General features: G+C 39.0%; 1 protein-coding gene across 1 annotated transcript in view; it reads right to left on the minus strand.

The window, feature by feature from the left end:
* Positions 1-27,472, minus strand: part of LOC110830363 (uncharacterized) — a 96,143-nt gene that overhangs the window by 7,389 nt on the left and 61,282 nt on the right. Inside the window, exons 4-7 of the mRNA XM_087358869.1 lie at positions 22,901-25,360; positions 8,338-17,145; positions 6,945-7,013; positions 249-386 (exon numbers count right to left, since the gene is read on the minus strand). Coding sequence (XP_087214995.1) covers positions 249-386; positions 6,945-7,013; positions 8,338-17,145; positions 22,901-25,360 — 11,475 coding nt within the window. The remainder of the gene's footprint in view (positions 1-248; positions 387-6,944; positions 7,014-8,337; positions 17,146-22,900; positions 25,361-27,472) is intronic.

Below are 27,472 nucleotides of genomic sequence, written 5' to 3' on the forward strand. Positions count from 1 at the left end.
CACACCCATACAAAAAACAGCTTTTGCTCTCTCCTTGCATAACTTATCTGTCCTCACTACCTGCGTGCCATGGATCATCTCTTCCACCCACTAACATGCATGTTATTGGTCGCAACTGTATCTGCTCTTGCGGTAAACCATCCTATTTTCCCATATGTAACTAAGAGTAGTATGAGAATGGACTTGAGGTAACACAACTGTATTCTTTCTCATTTTAGCCCTATTAGTACCATGAAAGAATGACTGACCAGGTAATTCAGGCGTAGGCTCTGAGACGAAGCGCCAGTCATGCTCATGAAAGTCCACTTCTGTGTCATCCTCGTCAATACTAATGTCGTGCAGTGGTGGGTGGCGACATGGTGGTTGTGGCTGGACACCACGAGTAGCTACAATGCAGGTCAGCCAACATAATACCAAGCACTGGGTTAGGTTAGGTGCAAGCAAAGCAATCAAGCAAGCAGCTGGAGACTCACATGCACCTTGCATTTTATGGTGTCATCACTGTCTCACATTTTGCAGACAGCAAACACACACAAAGGAGTATATAACCACTCAATGGAATCATATACCCACAGTTCTTCTTGGTAGGCTCAACAAGAGTGGAAAGGCTCACATACATTATCCAAATGTTTTGTGATTCTGCACTGTTCACTGCTCCAGACATTCATATGTTTCAGATACAAATTTACCGCTGTCACAGCTAATAGCAATAAAAATGTTAATTGCATAGAGACATAAGTATTTTCCTTTGTATTTGCTTAAATATATAAAACATCAAAAATGCTTCAAATTAACTTAGGTTCAGTATTTTGTTTTATGATGAGCCATTTTTGAGAAGTCTTATAAATTTCACATGAGCTTATGTAATATTAAGATCATACAAAACAATACACTTCATCAAAACCTGTAGAGATGAAACTGATGGACAGACTGAGAGATGTGACATCCCGTACACTATGTTTCCAGATCTTGCACTTACTATTTTGTCATAATTTAACTAAATTGGCTTTGTATGGAGTTTGGTTTGATGTATGGTTATTATCACATTATTTTACCATTAGGCTAACAATACCCATTTCATTTTCTAGTTTAATATTCTACTACATGATGGAGAAGTTTTGGGACTGCGGCTGACTTATTTCAGTTAAATATCCCAACATCCTCTTGAACAAATCATAAAACAATCCATGCATATTAGCAGGATAGGAATGCAGACGGAACTTGATTTCCAAATGTCTTAGATAAATGTTGGACAATATCATATTCTAGATATTATGAAATGGTTAAACATCAGAGGAAGGAATTTTAACTTAGGATTATTCCAGACTTAATATGGGGTGGTTCTTATCTTCATCATATGGAACCAACGTACTTAAACCCTTGTACTAAGGGGATACTGGCTGGACTTCAACTCTAGGGCTAATGCTTTAGTAATATGCTATTGTGACACACGGCCAGCTGGACTGTGCTTAAGCCAAGCTGCATGGCCAATAAAAGTTAAAGGCAAAAGATTAAGTAAGCTTTGTCAGCTTTAAACTTTGGACAGCTCAAACACAAATTCACAAAACTGAGTTAAAATATTTTTGCATCAAACCCAAACTCTGTAATTGCTATTCCCTTTTTGTTGGATGAGTTTTTCTTTGGCAGACAAATCACATTAACATTTTAGCTCTCCTCAATTTACAGGTTTTTAGAAATAAATTATTCAAATGTTGCTACTGTGAGGCACCTGAAAAGGAAAGAAGAAATTATAAAACGTGACTGTTAATATAATAGTATTACTGGACTGAGCAACTTCCTCAAACAGAAAAATAATTATAAAAGCAGTATAAATCATATACGATAAAGTCATGTTCATGCAAGTGTGTGTTGAGGGATAATTACTACAGCTGTACTAGTAAGTTTATGGACTCCAAAGTCAGAAATGACAACCAGCAACATGCACTGGAAAACCATGCCACTGGGGAAGAAGAATAAGAAGAAGAAGAATAAAAAGTTCTATTATTTGATGCCTGTGGTTACATTTCACATATTACTTATAGTTTCGCAAGCCTTGAAATCTCAGTTCTCATGAAGTGTCTAATAACACATTCATTTCTTCATGGGTTACACCTTGATAAATTTAAATAAATGTTAGGTAGAGAAGACTAGCTTTTCATGTGCAACAAATAGACTTAAAGATGCAACAATGGATATAAAAGAATTCTCCAAATGTATTACGTTGAACAGTCTTTGCCATGGATAAATATAGCCTGTATGCATGGTGACCTGTTTGAAATGTCTTTTGAGTTGTAACAATGAATATGGTGTTACAACACTCAAGATTACATTACATTGTGTACCTATTTTATATTTCTGTGCAACTTTGGGTCCACATGGTGGTTAAGACTTTCCCATGTCTTACTTAGGTCTGAAATTATACATGGTATATGACAAGACAAAACCAAGAGAAACAGTTATGACAAATGGATGACACAATGTGTTTCTATATTATGACGCTGAGAAGTACGGACTTACTAACACAAAGTGAAAGTAGTCTGTGAATATTTCCACTTAAAAGCCTCAAATTTTGAGACCTCTACAAGAGGAACATCATGGGGCTTAGATATATAAATTACATGTCATTAATTCTGTTCAGTATCTTTTTAAAGACAGATTCCAGAAGTGTCTTAGCATTGTGACTGATGTCCATTCATTTTAGAATATGTAACTTCACCATGCCCAGTTTATTTTTTGAGAGTTTTAAAATTATTAGACTCAGTGCTATACAGAACTAAATCATGCCTTTTCAAATATTACAATGAATCCAACACAGGTGGCCCATTTATTTAAATGTTAAGTTTTGCAGTCTGAAAATGGATCAAAACAACCATCTCAAATATCAGACCAAGTTTGAAAATGTTGATGAAAGGGTTAAAATTACCCACAAGTTTCATGTGCATTGTTTAAAATCAAGCTTTTAAATCTCAGGCTTTGGCTCTCCCTTGAAGATAAAGCTGGAATCACATTTGTTTAACTACAAAACCAATTAACACCATGCAGACATGCAGTCAGTAAGCCCTGTCGAGTATTGGCAGGCAAATGGAATGGAAACCATAAACACGTTCATTCTCAGGCTTTACAAACTAGGAATGACAAATTGTCATTTTTCTTCCCAGTCAGTAATTCAAGAAGATACTCATGAAGAAAGTTTGAAATGTCTTGTTATGATAGATTTTAATGGCCACAAGGTAGAAAGAATGGTGTTAACTGAATTTATGCATGATGAACCAAGAGACACAGCACATATAACACTACAAATTGTCAGATTAGCCATTTGCCATTTAGGTTTGGCCACCAGTGAAGGTTATCCTTGATTTGACTTTAACAATACAAATGACTTGTGGATCTATGTACAAAATTACACTAGCAAAACATCCCCTGAATCAAAATCTACTATAATGTACTGCCCCTGTACAACATATAAATAATGTATAATTACTACATTATTAAACAGTATGACAGCAATCTTTCTCCTTTCATTATTGTAACATAAGAGGTAACCCTTTATTGTAATGTGGGTTTCTATCCTTCAACATACGTTCACATTTGCAAAGCATTAAATCCCTGTTCTTTGTTGCATCAGGCTTACTAACTAAATCCTAATAACTATAAACTCTTCACTCTTTCTCAAGAGAATGTACTACTGATTTGCAGAAATTAGTTCAAATTACATTAGCACATTTACTACTAAGAATATATATTATATATCATTCACACAAGCATTCTTTAAAAGCATAAAACATCTTGGTTCATTCAGGAAGTCCTATTTGTTGCTAAATCATGGCCAATAACTTGTATTATCCCATGCTGTATCATTACATACTAGATTTATCATTGCTTGTGAAGACGTCATGTCATGTCATGTCATGTCAAGTCATGCCACAGACGAACACATTGATGTCTCACAGGTGATATACTACTATAAAAAATAGGTTTAGGTTCGGTGGTGAAATGGTAGTATAAACTTCAAGAAAGAGCTTTATAACAGAATGTTTTTGTAAAGGATTTGGTGTGGAGTGAATGTTGCTGAAAATATTCTGATTCACTGTGCCATTTAATAGTAACTGAAAAAAAATCATAAAACAGATAAGTTCCTGAAAAAAATATACAATAAGGCATACTGTGACCAGTGTTAAATTCAATAACACTAGAGCTCAATTAGAAACACCAAAAAATAGTTGCTCCACTTTGCTTTTCAACGTAGTATGACAAAACAAATTACATCTCAAAATTAAACGATTACAACTATAGTTATGAAATATTGAAAACTACAAGAATGTGAAGCAAGGATCCAGTGTTGCTAATGGTTTAGTGTTTCTGTTTTCTGATAAGGTTCTGTTCACATGAACAGGCGCTAACAGAATACAGAAAATCACAGTGCAATTTATGAAGTCAAGAAAACAGCTTGGCCATGTGTCTAGACACAACCTGAATATGTAAGGTCTGTAAAGAAGCAGAAGTCCGTCTGTAAAATAAATTAACATACATTTCACAGAAAAAACAGGTATAATTTTTTTCCAGTAAAAGTCTACCACTATGTATGAAGTTGGCATCCAGCCTGCAGGTAATTTGAGCACCCAACATTTTGTTTTTTAACCAAAAGAATGTGTCTAATTGACAGAAAACAATTAAAGACGGCCACACTAAAAGTTAGGAGAATCAAAATATGTTTGACTTTTCACTATATACAACAGAATAATTTATTTCCAACCAGTTTGGGAGATTAATTTATTTATTCTTCAATAAAATGGATATATTCAGTACTTGTTAAAATGGCTGGTTGGTTCATATGATGAAGTTTGTACTTTAAGATCTGTCAGTTAATGTGTTAAAAATACAGTCATCTTGAAATTTATTAAGAAAACTGAATTAATGTTAGTATAAACCTTATGATTAAGGAGAAGCAATATGTGGTTTACTGAAAGAAACTAAGTAACTTGGTAGTAGATATGTAATAAAGAAAGGGTCCTACATTCAGTTTTTATGCCACTGCAGGGTACAAGGATATTGGGCTTCTCTTAGAAAGACCAATTATCACAGTTCATATACACAGCCCTTTCACACAAGTTAAACATTAATATTTCCTTGCTAAAATGTCAACTATCAGTGATTCAAACTCAAGACTGCTTTCAATCACTAAAACATGTAATAAAGGCCCTATATACATTTGCATTGCCAAAAACTGTCATATACACTCTAATGGAGTTGTAAATAAGACATGACATTCAGATGTCATACCCACTAAGATAAAAGTGGTGCACAATGTGTCAACATTATGCCACAAGAAGTAATTTCAGAGACTGAGAAATTTCTGTATCACAATTACTGGTCTCAAAAGAACATACTAAAGGAATTTTGTGTGTTAAAGTATATGACATCAAACACTCAGAGATCTGGGCCTTGACAATTTTTCACTTTCCATGAAAGCATATACAGGACATAGTGGTGAACAAACACACATTCTGGGTCCTGGCATTAAACGCAAATTAATGACCAGCTTCATTTTTTGCTGCTGTATCACTGGAGAAAGAGGCTCCAGTACCTTTTGGTTAACAGGTTAGGTGGATCCCAGATCCACTATGGCAATGAAGGAAAATATCAAGTGACCGAAACATGGTTACACAGAAAAATATTTATGTGAACTCAGTTCTGCATTCAGTTTTTATAACAATTTTCTGAATATGCCTTTCAAGCATGAAGAGAAGACAATTTGACATAATAATTTCATCTGAAGTATTTTAAAAACTAACAAATTTAGTATCAATTTAATATCCAAGTCTCCATTTGTGTTGGTGGTATGAAAAAGGAATGGTAATTTAACTGTTTCAGATTGTCGGCTGGACTCATTCCAACATTCAACAAATCACTTTCTGCCCGAATGTCAGACAGACTGAACCTGACAACTTAAAAAACCCTGAAATTTTAGCAAGTCATTATGTAATAGCATGTTCAAATAAATGGACCCAAAATTACATCCTTGGTAAAATTCTAATGATCATAAAACTCAAAATAAACTGGATAAAAATAGATGACATATGTTTAAATAAATGGTTGGGATACTTGCTGTATGAATGCTGTCATATTTTTTAAGTTAATACATCGTATTATGATATATTTATAAATAGGTTCTCCTAACGACATTAGGTGGCAGCAATAACTGATGAATGAATCTGCAACTGAGTACACAGACTTATGAAAGAAACACAGTGTGTATTAGAATCATGCCAGTGACCCCTGTTTCATGAAAATGCCAAAATGGAACAGTGTCATTGTATGTTAGTCAGGGAGGTAAAATTATATCCAGTGACTTTAGAAAATTAGGTATTTCCAGGACATCTGAAATCAGGGAGTATTTAAACAAAATATGTGGCCACAATATTATTGCCCCACTCATAATTGGTGGATGATTTTAAGCTAAAGAAATTATACAAATTTGCCCTTCAAAGATTCTACATACACAAAACATGCCACTGGGTGGTTACAAAGTTCTTATTAAACTCTAAATTAAAATTAATTTATTTCTTTATTTGATTATTTAGGCATCAAATGTCTATATTTTCTGCAATTACTGGCATACAATTTTGAAAATAGAACCAGGGGACAGCTGCATGTAGGAATACATAATGGTAAACATACTGGATACTATTGATTGATCTGATATATGATGATAATTTATGTAATTATTCTTACTGTCAGCAATATACAGGTTAATACAACATGGATACTATTGTACAGACCTGATTAATTTATTGGTAGAAAACAAAATAAACACACTTGGTAGCTGCAGTATTATGGGGATCAGTGGGCAGTTAGAAATGATTCACATATTTGTTTGAAGAGTGAGGCAGGTCTACACACATAACATTCCAAACAAAGACAACAAGAAATGTATCAATAGTAACCTCTTTGCATGCCTGACTCTTCTCTGCTTACTGACTGATGCTGCTCCCAATCACCAAGCACCAAATCACCTGGGTGACGACAGAAACAAGAACAAGAAGATTTTGTATAACTTTAAGGGACTCTGTTAAAAACTAGACAGCCATTAAACTTACTAGTGATGGTACTAAGTAGCTTAGATAATTGCAATGTGCTCCTTACTGTATAAGAATTGATAAAATTACCTTGGACTAAATACTTTTAATATTTGTGAATATATGTCAACTGCATCAATAAAAATATTTGATAAAATTGTTATGAAAAGCATTCTTCTGCTTTCATTTTGGGTACTAAGACTGATATTAGCATCATTATGATAATTTATACTTTAAATTTCATATTGCAAAACTTCAATAAACAAACAAAAAAATTAACTCATGCATTGTTCATGCTGTTAAAAATTAACACAATAAGTGAAAGCTGAAATTGGTATTTTTCATGAGTTTTTAAAACAGTGTTCCTCAGACATATTACAAACATGCACACAAATGACTCAAATATACAGGATATATGGTTCGGCTCAAAATATTTCATCATTATTTAAAATAAATAAGGCTTTATAAAACACACTTTAACATGACAATGTTCTCCTTTTGGGTTCTGACACTACAAACTCACAGGCAGACGACCAACATAATGAAGAAACATACTGTCTCCATCTACAGCCCTGAAGATGAAAACAGTATATAACTACCTTCAAGTACACAGAGCATCACAACCCAGAAGACAACACTGTCACCTTCACTGTTGTGAGAACCTCAAATCTCACACTTCCTTCACATCCCTGCAGGGATTGTATAACATGCAGAATTGAACCAGTAGGAATGACAATGGACAGGGGCACTGACCTTATGCTGTGGACACATAGATAACAGCTGTGACACAGTTTCACTTTCTTCCTTCGAATAAATAAGATGACTACCAACATACAATGTAGCAGTGAGGTTATGGTTTTACTCCATAGATACAATACAAGCAAGCTACTGCTATACAAAGCTCAGCATCGTGTTCTTTACAGTGGGTCAGTACATAATGTATGTGAAATGAATGCTGAACTTTCCAATTAATCAATGTCTTAATCAAGATAATCTGAAATGTAACCAATTGATGTGCACAGCATTATGGGTATCCCAACCTTTTTCTGCCATGATCCTAAATCTGCTACCAACAAGAACTTTTAAGCATTTGGAAAGAAAGAAAGAAGAAAACATATTTCTGATAGTTCATCACTACTTTCCAGAAAAACCACATCTCCCTAATTCTGGTTGCATCCTGATGTTGGAAACCAATGGTTAACAGAGATTATCTTGGTTGTTCTACAGTTATTACAACAGGGCATTTAGTGGGGATGTCTACCTGTTAGGTTGGGGGTGGTGGTGGTGGTTAGTCCTTGCTGGGTGGTGGTAGTAACTACAGCCCCAGGGGTAGGGTGGATCATGTGACGTGTGACATAGGTATGGTGAGTTACCACCTCAGGAGGAGAAGTGAATGATTCTGCACCACCGGTGATGGAAGTCATGAGGTGTGTATAGTCAGACTCAGGGACATCCTCTCCTGAGGCCTGCTCATATTCTCCACTGGACACATGTCTCAAGTATTCCTCAAGTTCAGGTCCTGTTAATTCTGTATCTGTCATGTCTTCTGAACGGACCACAACTCGACGCTGAACAACACGTTTGATATGAACATTACCCTCACTGTCAACTTCTTGAGTTTCAGAAACATCATCACCAGGGGCAAAACGTTCTACATATTCTCTTAAAGCCCTCTCTGCATCAGGCCCATGAAAAGACACTTTCCTAATTTCTGGTGGGAGTTCAACAGTACGCCGTATTGTATGAGAAAACTCATCCTCTTCTGATGGTTCAATGACTTCTGTAACAAAAGGTTTTCCTCCACTGCCATTCACATCATCAAACCAAACCCCTGCAGAACGTGCAGCTGCTGCAAGATCGATAGCATCCAGCCCTCCAGCTCCAGTTCCTGTAGGGTCCAAAGTGTCTGTGCTTGAGACCATTGTGTTAGAGCCTCCACTAGTAAAGCTTGATGACATAACAGAATCTGTTTCATACTGATATGTGGCATGTGTTGCTGTGGAACTGGAAGGTTCTAAAGAATCTGTGCTACCAAGCATCATATCTGATCGAGGTGGTGGCACACGACCATGTTCTGCACTATTGTCATCCTTTCCTGATGAGCTAAAGTCACCTTCACGTCCACTGGAACTGCTCTGATCATGTCCTCCAGACCCCGAACCTTGGCCTTCTGCCTGCCCCAACACGGACATTTCCTCTTCTTCTTCCTCAATAGAGTCAGTCATTACAGTTGCTCCAGCGGCAGCACCTCCACCAAGGTCAAGGGAATCTGTCGATGTAGCCATCATTGCAGAATCACCGGGTAGTTCCATAGAATCAGTCATGATGTCACCTCGACCAGACAATTGCATTTGAAGCTCAACAGAATCAGCACTAGTAGTCATCACATCAGCAATTGTCTTGAGGTCTAGTGAGTCTGTGCTGGCATGTAGGGCACTTGATTTGTCCTTCATTTCCAGTGAGTCAGAGCTGGTACACATGACATCACTTCCTGCCTCACGCCAACCAGTAGTCACTTTGCCAGTAAACAAATACAATGGTTGGTCAAGATCAAGCTCTGGTACACGTGCCACTTCTTCCAAAGAATCGCCACGACCAACGGATTCTGTTACATCATCTTTGGGGTCAACAAACCGCTCAACATTTGACTGTGCCTGCCGGATTATCTCATCAATCTCAAACATTCTTTTCTCGTAGTCATCAGAATCAACACTTTCACCACCTCCTCCCAAAACTCCTCGTCCATCACTTACAGACATGGTCTCACAGCTCTCAGACTCAGACACTTGACTCTCATGGCCTTCTTCAATTTCTGACAAAAGTGCTTCTTCCTCCTTAGCCCGGGTTTCAATCTTGGCAGCTTCAATGCAGGCTGTTTCTAAGCCCTCAAACTCTTTCAGAGATGACAATGACACATCATCACCTTGACCACTGCGACCACACCGCTTGTTGTTTCCATTCAATGAATCCTGAGAGCCATGCGAACGTTTACGTGAAGCCTCCAAGGCAATCTGATGCTCTAACTGTTCAAATTCCTGAAGTGAGCTCATAGATACATCATCGTGCTCACCGGAACGAGTAAAAAACTTCCGTCCTGCTAGGACATCATATTCTGGAGTACTACTGAGTGACTCCTTCACACTTCCAAAGCTGCCTATTGATCCTTTGTAGCTGCCCATGCTGCCCACCTTACTACTGCTTTGGTCAAAATCATTAACTTCCTCTTCTTTAATATCTTCTAGTGGACCACGTTCAAAGTCCATTTCATAGCCGTACCCAGCAACAGCAGTGGCTGCTGCAGTGTCACCTTGAAACTGCATCTCAATCCATTTTCTTCCAGCCTCAACATCCTTATCATATTCACCTTCTTCTCCGTCATAGCCCAAATCATGAGCACGGACACCAACAGACTTCTTGGTTACAGTTGCATTTGGAGGGCTGTCTGAATCAAATGGAAATGGACCCATGTCTTCTCCAGGCTCAGGGTAATACTTCAGTTCTGTCATGCGTGTAGCAGGTGCTGGAGGTGAAGAAATCAGTTCATCACCCGGGTCATGCTTTTTCTTCACAACCTGAGACTTCTTCTGAATCTGGACACTCTTCCCCTCTGTGTCATGTTCTTCAGCTTCTTTTCCAACTTCCTCAATCACAACATACTCATCTGTCAGATCTGGTTTTTCCAACATTTCAAAAGAATCAGTTTCTGGAGATTCAGATGTGGGTGAAGCAGGCTCTGCTTTAATACCTTCCTTGACTTCGGATTCATACACAGTTTTGTCTTCAGTAACTGAGACTTCATCCATGGACTGACACTCGATATGTTTATCTTCTTGACTGTGTTCAAGCTCAGGTTCCTCACGAATATAATCATCATGTTCTTCGTCCTCTAAAACATATTCACGACCTTGATCAGTCTCAGTCTCTGAAGAGGCTCTACTTGATGCAGATGCAGGTGTCTGGGGGGCAGATTTGGCTACCATTAATTCATCTTCCAATTCAAAATCAGGGTAGTGAAACCCGCGATCCACTAACGGAGTCATATGTTGGGTTACTGTGATATCTGGTATGGAAGCTGGAGATGTCATTATTATATCCTGGTGTCTCCTGCTTTCCTTCAAAGTCCTGTCTCGGGTCTCTAACTCATGCTTCTCTGCAGCCAGATCCTCAGGTATTGTTGCTGGAAGGGAAGGAGGTACAACGGAGAATACATGAGCAGTCATCTGAAATGCAGCCTCCGCTTCAGCCATATCATCCTCACGATCAGAATGTTGTTCAATCACACTACAGGCTTCATCATATTGCATTCCAATGCGCTCTTCACGGATCGGACTTACATGAGAAGCATATTCTACCGAACGACTAAATGCACCAGAATACTCCATTTCCAACTCAGTTACACTTGCTTGAGCCTCAGAGGAAAATTCAGGTGTGTCATCTTTGATTTCACATTCATCAACTGGCTCGGGAGAAAGGGGCCTCTCAATAGGATCTTCGAGATCTTTTCCTCCATCTGAGCACTGTTTCAGCAATTCGGCCAGTTCAGAGTCTGGACGATCATCAGAGAAGCCTGAAGACACTGGACGATGCCCTTCAGAATCTGACTTGCTGACTTGTGACTGTGGTCTACTTGTGTCAAGTTCACCCTCAGCATCTTCCTCAATTCCCGCAACATCTTCCAGTAAAACTCTTCCCTCACGAAGGTCTCTATGAAATCCTTGGTCTGCTTCAGTCTGATAAGATTCTTCTTCCAGTCTCTCAGCTTCATCAACATCTTTCTTCTCATCACTGCAAACCTCCTTCAGTGTGAGGGTCCCTGTCTCACTATATTTATCGCTTTCAGCCATGTCTTCGACACCTTCAATAATATCAAATTTCAATGGACTCAAATCTGGTAAGGGCCTAGCTATTTGTGCTGGTGCAGCAGATGTCATAATTGGCAACACAGAAGGTATGAAACTACTAGTGCTTTCCTTTCGGCGATGTCCCAAGTGACGTTTCCGAGACTCGTCGTAATCATCATCATATTCTGGAACGTAATCAACTTGGGTGGGGCCATTACTCTGAGGAAAGTCATCACTATGTCTCTCCGTTGTTCGTTCCTGACTACCATCATCGTCTTCATCTTTCTGGACAGGTGTATGAGACTGAGATGTCACTTGAGTGCACACGCTTTGAACACCACACTCATCCACAGATGAAGTGGTGATTGTAACAGATGATAGGTGTAAGTCGCGACCTGAACTCGATGTGGGGAAAGTGCAAGTTCCAGATTCAACAAATTGAGTTTCTGTGAGTGTCGTTTGGTCTATTTCCTCCAGACTGAGCTGTTCCGAGGTACCTGACACCGTTAGTTGTTCTGAAGTGACCGACACATCCATACGTTCAGAATCCGCCCTCGAGAGCTCTATCACTGTCCTGAGACCAGCGGCATCTGATGCACTTGACAGACTCACACTGAGAATGCTACCTTCCTCTACACTAGAACCAAATTTTTCTTCAGTACCAGATTCAGACAAAGGACTATCTGTTATGATAGGCATCGGTTCTGGCTGGAAAATCATCTCATGTGATCGTTTCATGCAGTGTGGCCTTTCATCTTCTCCTGATTCATCAGTTGACAAAGTTGGAGGAGTTCCTTTGCTTTCAGCAATATCAACTTCTTCGTCCTCCGACCCACCTATATCCTCGCTATGGTAATCAAGTACGTCTGATTCACTTATTATTTCGAAAGGGCTTTGTCGTCCATCGCTTATATGAGGAACTTCGTCATAGGTTTCCACAACTGCTTCCATACCTAGCGGCTGAGAAGATTCCAATTCCCGATGTTCAATGTCTTCGTCATCCATGACCAACATTCCTGAGGCTCCTTCCATATCCTTTTCCAATTCTAACGCAGAAGGAACTAGAGTTTCTGAGGCCTCACTTGAGATTTCAATACTAGCCAGGTGACCAGAACTTTCGGAGTCCAAAGATTTCATTGAGTCTCGAGAGCTTAAAGAGCTGACAGCTGTGTGGTAATCATGAGATGCAGAACGAGCTGAAAATTCTTGAGATGTCAAGGCAGATTCATATTCAGACGATCCAGCGGTACCAACTCCTGCCATCAGAGCTTCAATATCTGACGAACAAGGGCGACTTGAAGTTCGTCCGCTTTCTGAGGTCTGCTCAAAGGAGTGGTAATGGCTTTCACCTGAACTTGACCAAGCTTCGAAGTCAGCACCAGAACGTCTGTCGGCGCGTAATGTCGCACTACCACTTCTCTCTCCAGAACTAGACGATTCGGCATCTGGCTTAGACTGTTGGGGATGGCGTAGGACGACTACTATCGCCTCAGTACCATCTGGACGTTCAACAACTCGAACAGTCTCCGTCTCGGCCCGACGTCCTGAAGATGAAGATGAGTCCACAGGTGACTTCGTGGATTCGTCCTGAGACAGAGACCGCTGTGACTCTTCGCTTGATGTTCGTATCATCTCCTTTTCTGTCAAACGGATAGACTCGTGCGATAGTTCAATGCCTTCAGTCAATGTTGGCATTACTTGGTCTATCGTAGTCGTTTCGAGGACATCAGAATCCATTTTGAAAATTTTCTTAATTTCAACTTTTCGTTCCGTCTTCGTTGCTTCTTCTGTTTTTTGATTTGACTTCGATGTCTCCGAAACAGAAGTCTCGCGTTCGGTACTGCGTTCCTTTTTGTCAACAACTGTAGACGTTGATAACCTCTCCACTTTTCTTTCTTCCACCGAACAAGAATCTGTCTGACCCCTGAATGCAGTCTTCAGATCTTCTTCTGTGCCTTCCTGTATTTTCGTCTCTTTCTCTTCTAACTTCGAGCTTTCAGTATGAGTTCGTGTAATGTCCTCTTTTTCATACGCTGATCCATCATGACCCTCTTCCAGTTTGGTCTCAATCACAAGTTTTTCCTCACTCACAGCCTGACTAACACCCTTGTTCTCAGTGACTTTCGTTGCCTGAACTCCATGTTCTGTTTCTGTCTGAGTTTCTGTTATCTTGCATAATGAAGATAACTCTTCTTGATCCAAAAATGACGCAGATACACGGTGTTCACCAGTCAGGCCCTCATCCTTTCTCATCATTGCAGCATCTTCGAACCTAGATTCCTTGCATTTAACGTCGCGTTCATCGAGTATCTGCTGTTTAGTGTCTGTAATTTTCTGAGTGCCATCTTTGCCGACACTAATTTCTGTTCTCTCGACATTCTTTAATTCTGTAACCCAATCATCTTTCTCCTTCATACCAATATCCGTGGTCTGGCTGATTGTTACCCCATCGTTCATAGACTCGACATTCTCGGCAGTAGCACTTACCTCTTCATAATGAGATTCTTTGATACTTTCGCCAAGCGTCTTTTCAAATGTCAGTACCTTAAATTCGAATTCCGAGGGCGACTCCTTCTTCTGAACGACTTCCTCCTTCTTCATATGCTGCTCAATGAGTTGTTCCTGCGCTGCTTCTAAAGATTCACGCACCTCGGCCAAAGTTTTCTCGACAACTTCCTCGCCTTGTAACTTTACACTTCCGTCATCGTGTTGAGTGTCGTCCGACATTGCACGCTCTTGTACTCGTCCAACGTGACTGTCAAGTGGCGATAAGTCCGTTTCGACGCCACTGCTGCGTAGGTCCTCGTCCGTAATCTCCATGCTAGATGTACCCGTGTCCGTGCGGGACAGTTTCTTCATCTCTTCTCGGTGTTTTCGAGCCAGCACTGACTCCATTAGTTGAACCTCCTGAGGTTCCAGTTCCTCCTTGTTGGCCAGTTGGCGTAGATATTCTGTTACTTGTGATTCGGCAGTTTCTGGTGGCGGAACAGGTGGCGACACTGTGTCAGCGATTAGGTCACTTCGTTTAGCCACTTCTGCCTCGATGCTCTCCACAACTTGTTCTGCAATGATTCGGGCTTCTTCCTCTGACATCTTCAGTGACATCTCGCTGCCTTCGTCTTCATCTTTTTCTACAATTACTTGTTTCTCAATGGGTATGTCCTCCACTGTTTCTTTAAGTAAGGATTCTGGTTGTTCTTGTACTGGAACCTCCCATACCGTATCGTGAACATGTTCTTCTGGTTGGTACAATGGATGTTCCTCAGGAGTGACATCTGATTCTGAAGCCGTATCTTCGCTTTCGCCTTGGCTACAGCTATCTCTCTTCTGTTTCCCAGACAAGGTCACAGTTATGGACGGTATCACTTCACTATTCGGGTCTACTCCTTTTATATCTTCCTCAATATCACACATTTTCTCTGTCTCCTCAATTTCACTTTTGTCAACATGTACCTCAAGTGAATCTGATGGTTTTGTAATATTTTCAGTCTTGAAGTGTATCACATCTGCTAGCTGATTGGCAGTCTCTTCCTCCAGGGTTTCTGAGGGGAAATCAATGTCACTTACATCATATCTCATTTCCATGACATTCTCTATAATGGTTGCATCATCTTCTGTAGCTGACCCTGTCAATCCATCTGCAACTTCAGGCACCGAAGCCTGCACCTTACTCTCAAAAGCAGACTCAGTGTCTTTCATTGCTTTCCCCTCTTCAATAACATCTCGTAGTAGTTCTGGTTTCACTATCTGTTGCTCAAAGTCTCCAGCAGCGCCCTTTAATGTGTAATCTGAAGCTTCATGAAGGCTTGTACTTGGCACCACCACTCCTTGACAAGGAGCAAATGATTCCTTTTCAAAATCTTTAGCAATGTCCTTTACACTTACGGCTTTCGTTCCAGAAACTTTATCTACTTCTAATTCAGTTTTATCATCTTCAGTTACATAACTTGGCTTCTGAACATATTTCTCTGGGGCATCTGTAATACTTGTGGATCTGATATCACTTATATGTTTTAACTTCACATCTTCCATCAAAGAACCTACGTAACTTCCACTTTCCACTGATATGTTATCTTGATCCACTGCAGCCTGGGAGATTGCTTTGTGTTCTGGAGAAGCTTCTTCTTCAAGCTGTGTCATAAGCTGTTCCACGACCATTTCTTTTTTAATCTGGGCCTCAAAATACTGCTTCTTGGCACGCACACCACCATTGTGATCAAAGGCAATGAGGTCATCAGTGGGTAAAGACGCTGATCTCCCATAAACTTTGCTTGATGCCGCTAATGGCAGCGTTTGTTCCAAACTCTTTTCAAACAGTGCTCTTTTCCCTGGTATTACTGGAATTTCCTTGCTGTCATCTAGTGACCCAGAGCGGCTTGAGGGCTTGCTACTTCCATCATCTTCAACAAAGGCTGTGTTCTCATATGCTAAAGGTTTGTCCATACACTTGGCAAGATATTCTGCCTCTGAATCACTACTCCCTATCGCCTCCTCCTCTTCAGTGTGAGAGTGCTGCTGGGTGAACACCGTAACTGCAGATGAAACTGTAGTTGGTACACCACTGATCTGGCTCACTGCTATGTCCGTGGCTTCCGTTTCAGATCCTTCATGGTTAGAAGTGTCTGAGGAGCCAGTGAACATGGACTGCTTCCTCACTGAGGCTGATGGAGGATGGACACGAATTGTAGAATCACTAAAAGTTATGGTATCTGTATCACTCTCTGTTTCTGACTTCACATCACTTTCCTGAAGTACTGATATTAATGGTGAAGAAATTGGTCCTGAAGACCTTGGCTTGGGCAATGGTGGTGCAACTGACTCCTGGCTCAGAGTATGCTGTTTAATTACTGTGTCACTAGTAGTCTTTACTTGACCTGTTGTCATGTTCTCCCAAAACTTCTTCCTGTCTGAGTAACTCTGGATGTCTACCTCAATATCCTGCCCTCCTTCTGGTTTTAATTTGTCTGTCTTTGAAACCTCTAGTGCTTCAGAAGGGGATATCCCAACGCTGACTCTGTGAACTGGTATGTGGGACACAGGGGAAACTTCACCAGAAATCCCAGGAGTTACTGGTTTCACCGGGGATGTATGGGGGTGAGAAGTTATATCTTCCCGGGATTCTGGTTTTGGAGTAAGGCGGGGGCTTGGAGTCGGGTGTAAGGTCAGAGGCTCCTCCGCCTTGGGTTCCCAGCGATCCGGCAACTCTGTTGTTAGTGGTCTGGTGCTCTCTAGAAGAGAGGGCAATTATGTTAGTGGGGCAACATTCATTCACATAACACGTTAATATGTACAAATAAAATGTCTGTTGTGTCTTCTGTGGTGGCACCCATGTCTCTCACCCCACTCATGTATTCACACATTCATACACACAAACAGCCAAAGCAACTCATCCATCTTTGTAACATATAATATACCTGAGTGTTCCTCTTACTTGCATGACAAATTTATTTGTTAAGGTCAGTTATTACTGAATAGGCAGTGTCTAAATGTGGGTTATTTCAAAAGATTACGTTGAAATAAAGAAATATTAATATCAGTTAAACCTGTAAGTCACATGACCACAGTACAATGATACGAACATTGTCACATATAATTTAAGTATCAAAAGTTAAAAACAATGATAAGATAGAACCATGTATGATTTAAATTCATTTGCTACAACAACAAGTAATATTCAGCTCTGTATCAACTGAACACTTCTGAAATAAAAACTAAGATGCCTGTCTTCTGGGTCGCAGCACCCTCATTGCCCTGATGATGGAGGCAGCAAGGACATCTGAATCATTGATAAACTTCTACCAAACTGCATAGTGCTACAACCCAGAAGACAGCCATCTTCATACTCACCACCCTGAAAACCTCAAATCCTATAAGATACAAACTGTTCGTAAATTGTAAGAATTGGGTGGAACAGAGAAGAGCACTAAGTGTCCAGATACGCTGGTAGGATTTATCACAAATCTACCATTATTCCACTGAGATAGGTTCCTGCATTTAAGAGATACTTAATACATATTATGTTTCCATCTATGGATCCATACGTGGAAATGAATCACCAAACTCAAATTCATTTATATAATATTTAAATTCTCGTAAAAGATAAATATGTCCCTAATGATTACTAAGCATAGAACTCATAAACTGACACTTTTATATGAAATAATTCTGCACACACTGTACCACTAAATATCCAAAAGAGCGATAAGTATAGGGAAGAAGTCTTTCACAAATAAAAGAAGTAGCAGTGCCAAGACACATATCACTCGATGTGAACAATTAAGTAAACTTGAAGGAACAAATTTAGCAGTACGAAAGCAATTATACCAACTACTAACACCACAAACAACCATTCTAAATTCACTGTTGTATATATTTAAGAGTTAGTGTGCAAAGCTTTTGCTTTTGTACATTAACAGACTCAGTTTTTCACATAAAGGTGTGAGTATAATTACAATATGTTACTTCATATACTACAGGAACAAAGCATAAAAGCGTACAATAACAATGACATAATGCCAGTGTTAGAAGAGTCAGATGGGAACAGTGCGTCAATATTTCTGTATTAATCCTAGGAGCAGCAGGTTTAACTTTCTTTACAGTTAAGACTGTTTTGAAAGTGCAACTGTTACATTTTTGTCAGATATGTATTGCGAGTTGTCAGTTCTAACAAAGTTGTTATTATCTGCTGTTACAGATGTTTTATTACCACTTCTATTACTAAGACAACAGACAGAAGAAAATCTTGGAAATAAAGAGTTTCTGCAAATGAAGTCACACACAACAAATTTTATACTTCCACAATGAGCGATCACAGTATTTGGTTCTTCACCTTGGAGAAATCTTGACCATGTCTTGCTGTGGGTGTAAAGTATGTTCACATGGTTACTTTCATCAGTGTCATACTCCATTTCCTCATCATATTAACCATTCAAATGTAAAAAAGTATATTACAGAAATATGTCAAAACCACAAACATTCTAATTTATAAAACCCAGCATAACTATTTTCTGTGAAAATGATGTAGCATCAATAGAATTCATGTCTGAATTCAAAATGTGCATCATTTCTACTGGAACATAGTGTGTTGTTAGTGCAGGTGAAAAGGTGCTGTACAACATGTACAAAATTTCCAAAGCAGTAAACTTGGATATCACTGAGCACAAGATGACTTACAACATGCATACACTGAAATCACAATAAGCCCACATGTAAAGAAGATCTAGTCAGGATTTATATGTCATGGTCCTAACCAAATAACAGCAAATGAAAATCTATTCTACACATGGGAAGTGAAAATGCATGAGTCATTTTTATCTTAATTTTAAATTATTCATATTAAATGATCTGCAACACTAATCTATGTCACATGTTAATAACGCTATTCTACCGTCATTCTAACAGACTGGAAGACTTCATACCCAATATGCGGTGAATGAACAAAGAATTATGAATGCTGCACAGATGGTTTTCTGTTAGTAACTTTCACTATGTTAGTCACACCAAGCATCATGTTCAAAGATTGCTTCTAGAGATTACTCTAAGTATTTTCTTCTAGAAGAAATCTTCTACATACCATCTGTGAGGGAAATTATATATAACTCACCCAGAGGACTCTGCTCAAGTCTACAAGATTCCCGTTTAATGTGAGGGCCTGAGTACATATACAAGAATGGTTTGCTGCACTGGTGCGATCTATTAGCATCATCCAGCAACCTACACAGCCCCCTGTTCTCACTGGCATCTGCATCTTTCAAGATTTCAGCAGCCTTCTGGCCTGTCTTCATTGTTTCATGACTAACGGAGGGCATACTCTGATCACTGCACCAAACAGTAGTGTTAACTTGAGGCACTGATTTTATTTCTGCCTGATCTAAGAAATATGTTAAGTTTGGCAGTGTGTCAGCATCCAACTCTGGAGAAGAATCAGTGCTTGAACAACCATTTTCAGGAAGTAGCTGCTGGTCGAGATTAACTTCATCAAACAGCTCACTTCTGTTATCCTTGTCATCACTTTCATCCAGTACCTCATCACTTGAAATGAAAGAGTCAGGGTCCGTCTGGTCATGAACGAACCACAGATCATACTTGAACGGATCAAACAACTTGGTGTCAGGAGTGTCGTAGCACTCGACCACAATCTCGGGTATTGTAAAATTACTGGAGTAGCCCTGAGGCTTGTCTTCATCAGCAGCAGCAGCCACTGTGACACACAATAATACACATGTCTCTTCTGATCCTCTACACTGCCCTATATTTGGTGGTGTGTCTGATTAAAATGTGCAGCCAGTCTTTTCTGAACAGTATGCTGGACATTCTCATTTGTTTGAAGTTTAATTATACACTGCCCCATTCTGATGCACAGGCAATAAGAAGTCAGAGAAAGAAGGAAAAAGAGCAATAGCAACAAGTAATCCTATTGCATGAAAAGCAGAACAGAAAAGAGTTGTGCTACAAGACAGCCTCTCTGCTCAATTCAGCGACAACAACTGTATTTGCTATTAACAACATTCTTGGCTCTTTGTGTATCATTGTATGTTAATAACTATAAAAATGGCACGTACTCCTTACACCTTCATAACAAATACATGCACCATACTGCTTCTTTTTCCAAAAAGTAATCATAAATTTTTTTAAAAAACCTTTATTTTTGTATCTCTTCATCACATTCCTTTTTAACCACAGAGTTAAGATAAATACTAGGAATGTCAGTTTGGCTGCTATATATTCACTTCTATAATGCACTTATTGGGAGAAACAGGGTACAATATTTTCTGACCACTATGACTAATTTTTAAAACAAAAAAAATCATTATCATTCCGGGATTTTCTTGCCAAGATTTCTTTTTATTCACAACCTTTCTTTATTGTTATATTATATAATTTTTGGACACATGTGCCTGAATTTTTAAACAGGAAAATTCTCAGTTATGACTAGCCTTGATAATGAGGGCAGAAATAGTCTTCGAAACGTCGGTGACTTTTAACTATTTTACACGGCTCATAGCCCGAGAGAACTTTATCAACACACCTCCATAATGAAGCTGTTCTGGCAAAATTGAAACAGGTTTGGACTAGAAATGTTATCTGCAACACACACTTAGAAAGAATGCATTCTGTATATATGTGCGTGAGTGTATATGTGTATATATATATATATATATATATATATATACATATACACATACATACATACATACACATACACACACACACACACACACACATAAACAGTGCATACCGTTAATCGTTAGACTGGATCCGGAAGCTTACACGGCACGCTTCTCGCATAGACCCGCCGCGATAGACGGTTATTCACGGCCCGCTTTTCCGCTGTAGTGTAACTTGCCTTACTTTATAAGTGACGACCTTCTTCTTCTAAGCATGCCTCACATCGTGAGAATTTTCCTAGACACACGTCAAAGTTTCTGTACGGGAATAGCTGAAAATTTCTTACGGATTGTTCACATTCACTTTTTCTTGCAGCGTGCCCCACAAATGAATGTCACGAGGATATAAATTGGGCGATCGCGAAAGACACAATCCTCGACATGTACGAATTTTCTTCTGTAGTCAGCTGATCGATGAACGGCCAGTGAATCAATCTCACATAACGTTCGGAATGTCTGATTCGTAAAAAACATGGGCCCAACTATTCTCCGCATTCTCATTGCACATCAAACTGCAACTTTTAAATCATGCAATGGCATTTGATAAACACCAGGATCTTCTGTGCTCCAATATCTGTTATTTTGGCTGTTTACGTAACCACTTAAGAGATTTATTTTTGTCCAGAACCGATTCCGCAGAATGTAATTTTGTTACGATATTGTAAATCTTTGTTTTACATGGTACTGTACTATCAGGATACTTCCTACAAAACTTTCTACGGCATTTCCTCCATAAAGAAAGCTGTACAAATGTATCGTATATGAATAATTTCTATTCAACACTATGCTTTCTTATCGAACTTTATTTCAAAACACTGCGACCTGTACTTGTACTTATCTCAAGGACAACTGACCATGCTAAAAAAAAGCAGCGCTGTTGACAAATGCCAGCAACCTTTGAAATGACAGACGGTTCGGCGGGTATAAAAAATAGTAGTTGGCGAACTGTTTTCTAGCCGGCCAGTCTACTGATGAACGGGGTTCCTTGCATGTGTATATGCATATATGTGTGTGTGTACATAAATTTAGTGATAACGTCACTGTTTATTAATTAGATCTGAAAAAATCATACTTTGATTTCTTACTGGTAATTACAAATTTTTTAACGATATAACTAGAGGAGTGGTAGTGCATCTATCTAACTACATAGTAAAAGGTGTTCTGTAAACAGCTGGTAAGTATTAAATTGTTCTACAAATTCCTTTTTGTTTCATAACCCATAACATTCACTGTCATCACTACAAAAACCTGTCATGGACCACTACTGTATAACAGTTCAAACAACTTTACTTCCCCATAGCCATTACATTTATGATCCATCTTAATATTACCTCTCATATATCAAAAATGGTTCTTTTACCATGCATTCCAACCAGACCTTTGTATAAATTTTTTGTTTCCCCATGTAGACCCCTCCCATATCTTCCTCAATCCAAAAACCATAACATAACAATATTATATGAAGGGTACGAATAATAAAGGCTTAAATCAAATCATGCCATATCGGCCATTACTCTCTTATGCAGTATATCTTATTTTCACATAGTTTTCTCAGCACTTTAGCATTTTCAAGAGTAGGTGTTATAGAGTATGCAAACATACAAAAAGAGAATACAATTCTGATGGTACAATGTATACCATAAAACATGAATGTGTACATAGAAACTCTTTATTTTCAGGAAATGCTTTTGTGTTCTAATTAAGTTATAAAGTAATTGAAAATTAATGCATTCTAATAAATTTCAATAACCTTCATATTCTAGTGTTTTCACTGTCAAAGAGCCAAGATCATGGGTTAATCATCACACCAAAGTACCTGGTGGTGATTCAGTGGTGCAGTCTTCCTCCAACTCACCACTTGGTGTGTCAGGATCACGCGAATCCCAGTCATCAGATGGTGTCAAACCCCCTTCATCCCATAGCTGCGAGTATTCTCGCTGACAGTCCGCAACCTCTTCTGTTGAAAGCTGTGATACCATTCGATCAAATTCTGCCTCACGGCGATGCTCAACTTCAGGTGTACTGCTGCCTTCCACTGCAGCTTCATTCTCCAATGTTTCTGATGCCATTCGTTCAAATCGCCGCTCCACACGACGCAGCTTCTTTTCCTGTTTAGGATCAGGTTCCTTTGCTCTAACAACCTCCTTTTCAACTACCTCAAGCTCATATTTTGGAATATGTACACTGAGGTCTGCCTCCTCTTCTTCAGAAGATTCATCACCAGCATCTGACATCTTCAATCCTGCTCTTTCCAGCTCTGATGCAAGTTCACGATTTGCTTTTTCAATAAGTGCTTCAATGTCCTCCAGTCCCTGGTCTGTGGAATCATCTGATTCTATGCGAAACATTGGCCTGTGTCTGTGCACTTCATCTTCATCTTCTTCTATGGGCACTAGAGTGGGTATCTGTAACTCTGTTACAGTGTCAAATGTTATCAGGGGCTGTTCAATGATCTCTTCCACTGGCATAAATGGTTGAGGCATTTGTTTGGTAGGTTCAGGAGATTTAGTTACAAGCTGTGTATGAGCCTGTCCACTTACTGTTGCTGTCTGAATCTTTTCTGAGATATGAGACTGTACTTGTGGTACATGAGCTATTTCTTGCTCAATTTCATTGTCTGATGTTTTTCCTTTTGCTTCAACTGAAATCTCTAACACCGGAGTGTCTCTGATATCCTCTGTGACTTGAACAGTTGGTATTTGTCTAGCATAAGCTTCTCTAAGTGGAGGCTCTGCCAGTATATCTGGAGAGGAGTTTATGCGATAAATGCTCTCTTCTTGGAATTGTTGTTTTGGTACATCCTCATCACCAGGCTCAGTCACTATGTATCTTACTGCATCAAAGTCTTCATCTGTTCCCTCTTCACTACTCATCCTGAGATTTGAGACATCAAGTGGAGGTGGGCGCTGGTCCCGGGACAAGCGCTGTGAACCCCCAAGTCCTCGTCGGGACAGTGTTGGAGTTGTTACAATGGGTTTGGTATCTGACTGAATCTCTCTTACTTTGGCAGAGGGCTCAGCAGTCACTGCTGGCTTTATTTCCTTCCCTTTAATATCTTCTAAACCTTTCCTGCCCTCTTCTGTAGATAATTTAACTATATCTTTTGAAATATCTGCTTGTAATTTATAACCTGAAATTTTTTGTTTAGACTCCCAAACCTTATCTCCTGAGTTTCCTTGAGATGTGTCTTTTAAATTGCCAATTATTTCTGCATCTTTTAATTCTGTAACATTTAAAATTTTACTGTCTGTTTTTTCATCTGAAATTAATGATGTAGACTCCTGAATCTTCCTGTCTAGCAATTTCTCCTGTGAAATATCCTTTAAATCATCAGCGATTTCTGTACCCTTTGATTTTTTAAGCTGTGTAATTTCTTCTTCTAGTTTTTCACCTGAAAGTAATGACTTAAACATTTTCCCCTCTGTGCCTAATATTTCCTCTTGAGACATTCCCTTCACATTTTCAATGGCCACTGCATCCTTTGATTCTTTCAATGTTATAATATCGCTCATTGATTTTTCATCTGAAATTAATGGTTTAGACTCCTTTAACTTCCAGTCTACTATTATTTCTTGAGACGTGTCATTCATATCATCTTTTGATTCTTTAATTTCAAAATCGCTGGCAGACTTGCCACTTATCTCAATCATGTCCCTTTGTTTATCTTCCTGTGTGGGTTGATCATAAGCATCTTTTGTGAGTCTGAGTTTGTCATCACTGACAGTGCCCTTCATTTCTTCAGACAAGATTACTGTTTCATCTTCCGCCATAAACTCAATTCTCGTAATTCCATGTTCTGTTTTTTTGACCTGATCATGAACATCTCTTGTTATTCCAAATGTGGCATCACTTGTAGCCTTGTCAGCCACTACTTTATGGTCATCCTTTATTATATTTATGAGTTCAGAATCTATCTTAGTGTCTTTTAACTCATCATGTGTCACTTTTGGTAGATCTGACAAATATAACAATTCCCCAACTTCTTCCTTACTTCTTAAATCAGAAATAGGAACAGTATCAGTTTTTGTATTCACTTCTTCAGAGGCTGCTTTCATGCAAAATGCCCCTTGAATTAACTTCATCTCCTCGGCTATAAAGTCATCTGAAGCTCTGTAAAGTCCATGATCTAATTCTGTTGTCACTGTAGGCTCAACCTCTGTGCTTGACAAACCTTCCTTCTTGACATCATGTTTCAGAACAGATTTCTCCATTACCCCTACAATGATGGGGGATGTTCTGGCCATGTCGCCACTTGATACATCTGTGGGTGATTGTCCTGTAATATTACAGTCAGTATCTTACATGGCTTATGTTTAACATAAGCCAATAATTCTAAATTCTAAAGGCATGTAAAATACAAAACTGAATATCTACTCTAAGAACAGGCCTAGTGATGATGTTCCTTGTCATACCAGTGGTATGTAATACAATTCACTTATTTCATCAGTGTTCAAAGTACATGAACATGCATGTACAAGTAATGAGGTAAGGATAACAAATATAATACCTGAAAATAAATTCCTCTTTTACCTAGAATTTAATAATGATATGGATAGCACAGCAAGACTCTTGTCCTTGGATTGTAGGCTTCTAGATTATGATGCTTGGTATTCGAAACCATCAGCTCCACCTTCGACTTACCTGCATCCCTAACTTCTACCCTCTGGACAGAAACACTAGCTCAGTGAACGCCTACAAGACTATACAGCATCATAACCCAAAGACCACAACCAAATTATATGTTGTGTCTACATGTCAATAAACAAGATCTAAGTTTTTTTATGGTGGTCAGTCTGAAAGTGGTTTTCTGGGTTGTAGCGCCATGAAGTCTGATAGACGTTTACAAGACTTCTACCAGACTACACTATGCTACAACCCAAAAGACAGCTGCCTTATGTCAGTAAACCTTCACAAACTCTCTGTGTATAACATCTTAAAACATGAACTGACATAATGTGTCCACAGCTTTACATATTATGATTCAATGGAAGTTTCAGGAATATGAAGGAATCTCATTTTGTGTATTCAATTAATAATATTAGATAACAGAGACTAAGAATCCAGCATTCAGTATTAAAAATAAAAACAAACTGCAACAAGATTTGCATATGTAAATTATCCATATTAAAAGATAAGATGTGTTATGGTTAATTCATCTAATTCCTTAAAAACTACTGAATGTCAGTTGAAACACCACACTATAATGAATGATACATGGACACTGATACTTGTTATAGGTATGTAAAAGTCACACATTGGAGGTCATAAGATAACCACATGCACAAACATTTTAAGCTGGAAAGCCAAGAGATCGTTAGAATTCCAGTAGTTAAGTTGTTATCACTAACGATTATCTGTCAACAAAGTATGAAATTTTAAAGTCCACCCCTTCCTTACCTCTGCTGTACGTCTGCTGGTTTGGAGTTGAAACCCATGTACAATATCCTGAAGGAATGGCTGAAGGGGATAGAAGGAATTCTGTTTGCATATACCAAGGGTCTGAAATAGCTTGTGCATTAGATGAAGGTGTTTGAGGGCAACTAGTAATGGTATTCACTTGTGAACTTTGATTGTGTCTGTGTTGTTTTGAAGTTCCTGGAGATTTAGGTGAGGTTGTTATTAAAGGGTCTGAGCAACAGTCAGAAAATATATTTGGAGATGTTCTTTGATGTCTATAAAAGGCACGAGACCTATGTGGTATTAACACTTCACTGTGAAATGAAGAGAATGATGAGAACGGCGACTTACTATGATGTATGGAAGAGCCTGGTGACCTAGGCGGAGAGGGGTTTGGTTGCAAAAATGATTGATGGGTGTCTGAAATGCGAAAGGTGGAAGCTGCCATTGATGAGGGTGAATATATCTGACTGGTGTTCAATGAACCCTGCATAATGACAGAAGGCTCATCCTCATTATCAAGCAGAGAAGTCCAGTCTTTTGGTTCTGCATCGCTGTTGTGAGATGAAGACATATATGGTTTATGGAATTTAGTAATTATAGATGTGGAGTCTTGAAGTGAAGGCATTGATGCAACCTTTGTAAGGGAGGAAGAGAGTGGTTTCTGATTGAATGAGGTGGTACTTGATGAGGCTCTTACCAAGAGAGATGGCATGGATAAGTAATGTGTGGTAGGAGTGTAAGTATTTGAACTGTCTGATATGTCTGATTGATTATCCATTGGTAAAAATGAGAAAAGAATGTTCTGGAAAGGGATGTTTTGGCTCAATGAAGACAGAGATCTAAGATCTTCTTCAGATGCAAGGGGTACTTGAGGAAGATTTTCAAAAAGTCTTGTTTTGGGCAGTTGTTGAGGTGGTGGAGATGGCGTAATTAAGATGGGAAGTAAGCCTGATGGTAAGGTGGATGGGGGTGATACTTCTGGGAATGT

The sequence above is a fragment of the Zootermopsis nevadensis genome, unplaced genomic scaffold (genome assembly GCF_977971745.1).
Source record: "Zootermopsis nevadensis isolate Lab colony 2312 unplaced genomic scaffold, Znev_1.0 Znev_ptg000030l, whole genome shotgun sequence".
Lineage (NCBI taxonomy): Eukaryota > Metazoa > Arthropoda > Insecta > Blattodea > Termopsidae > Zootermopsis > Zootermopsis nevadensis.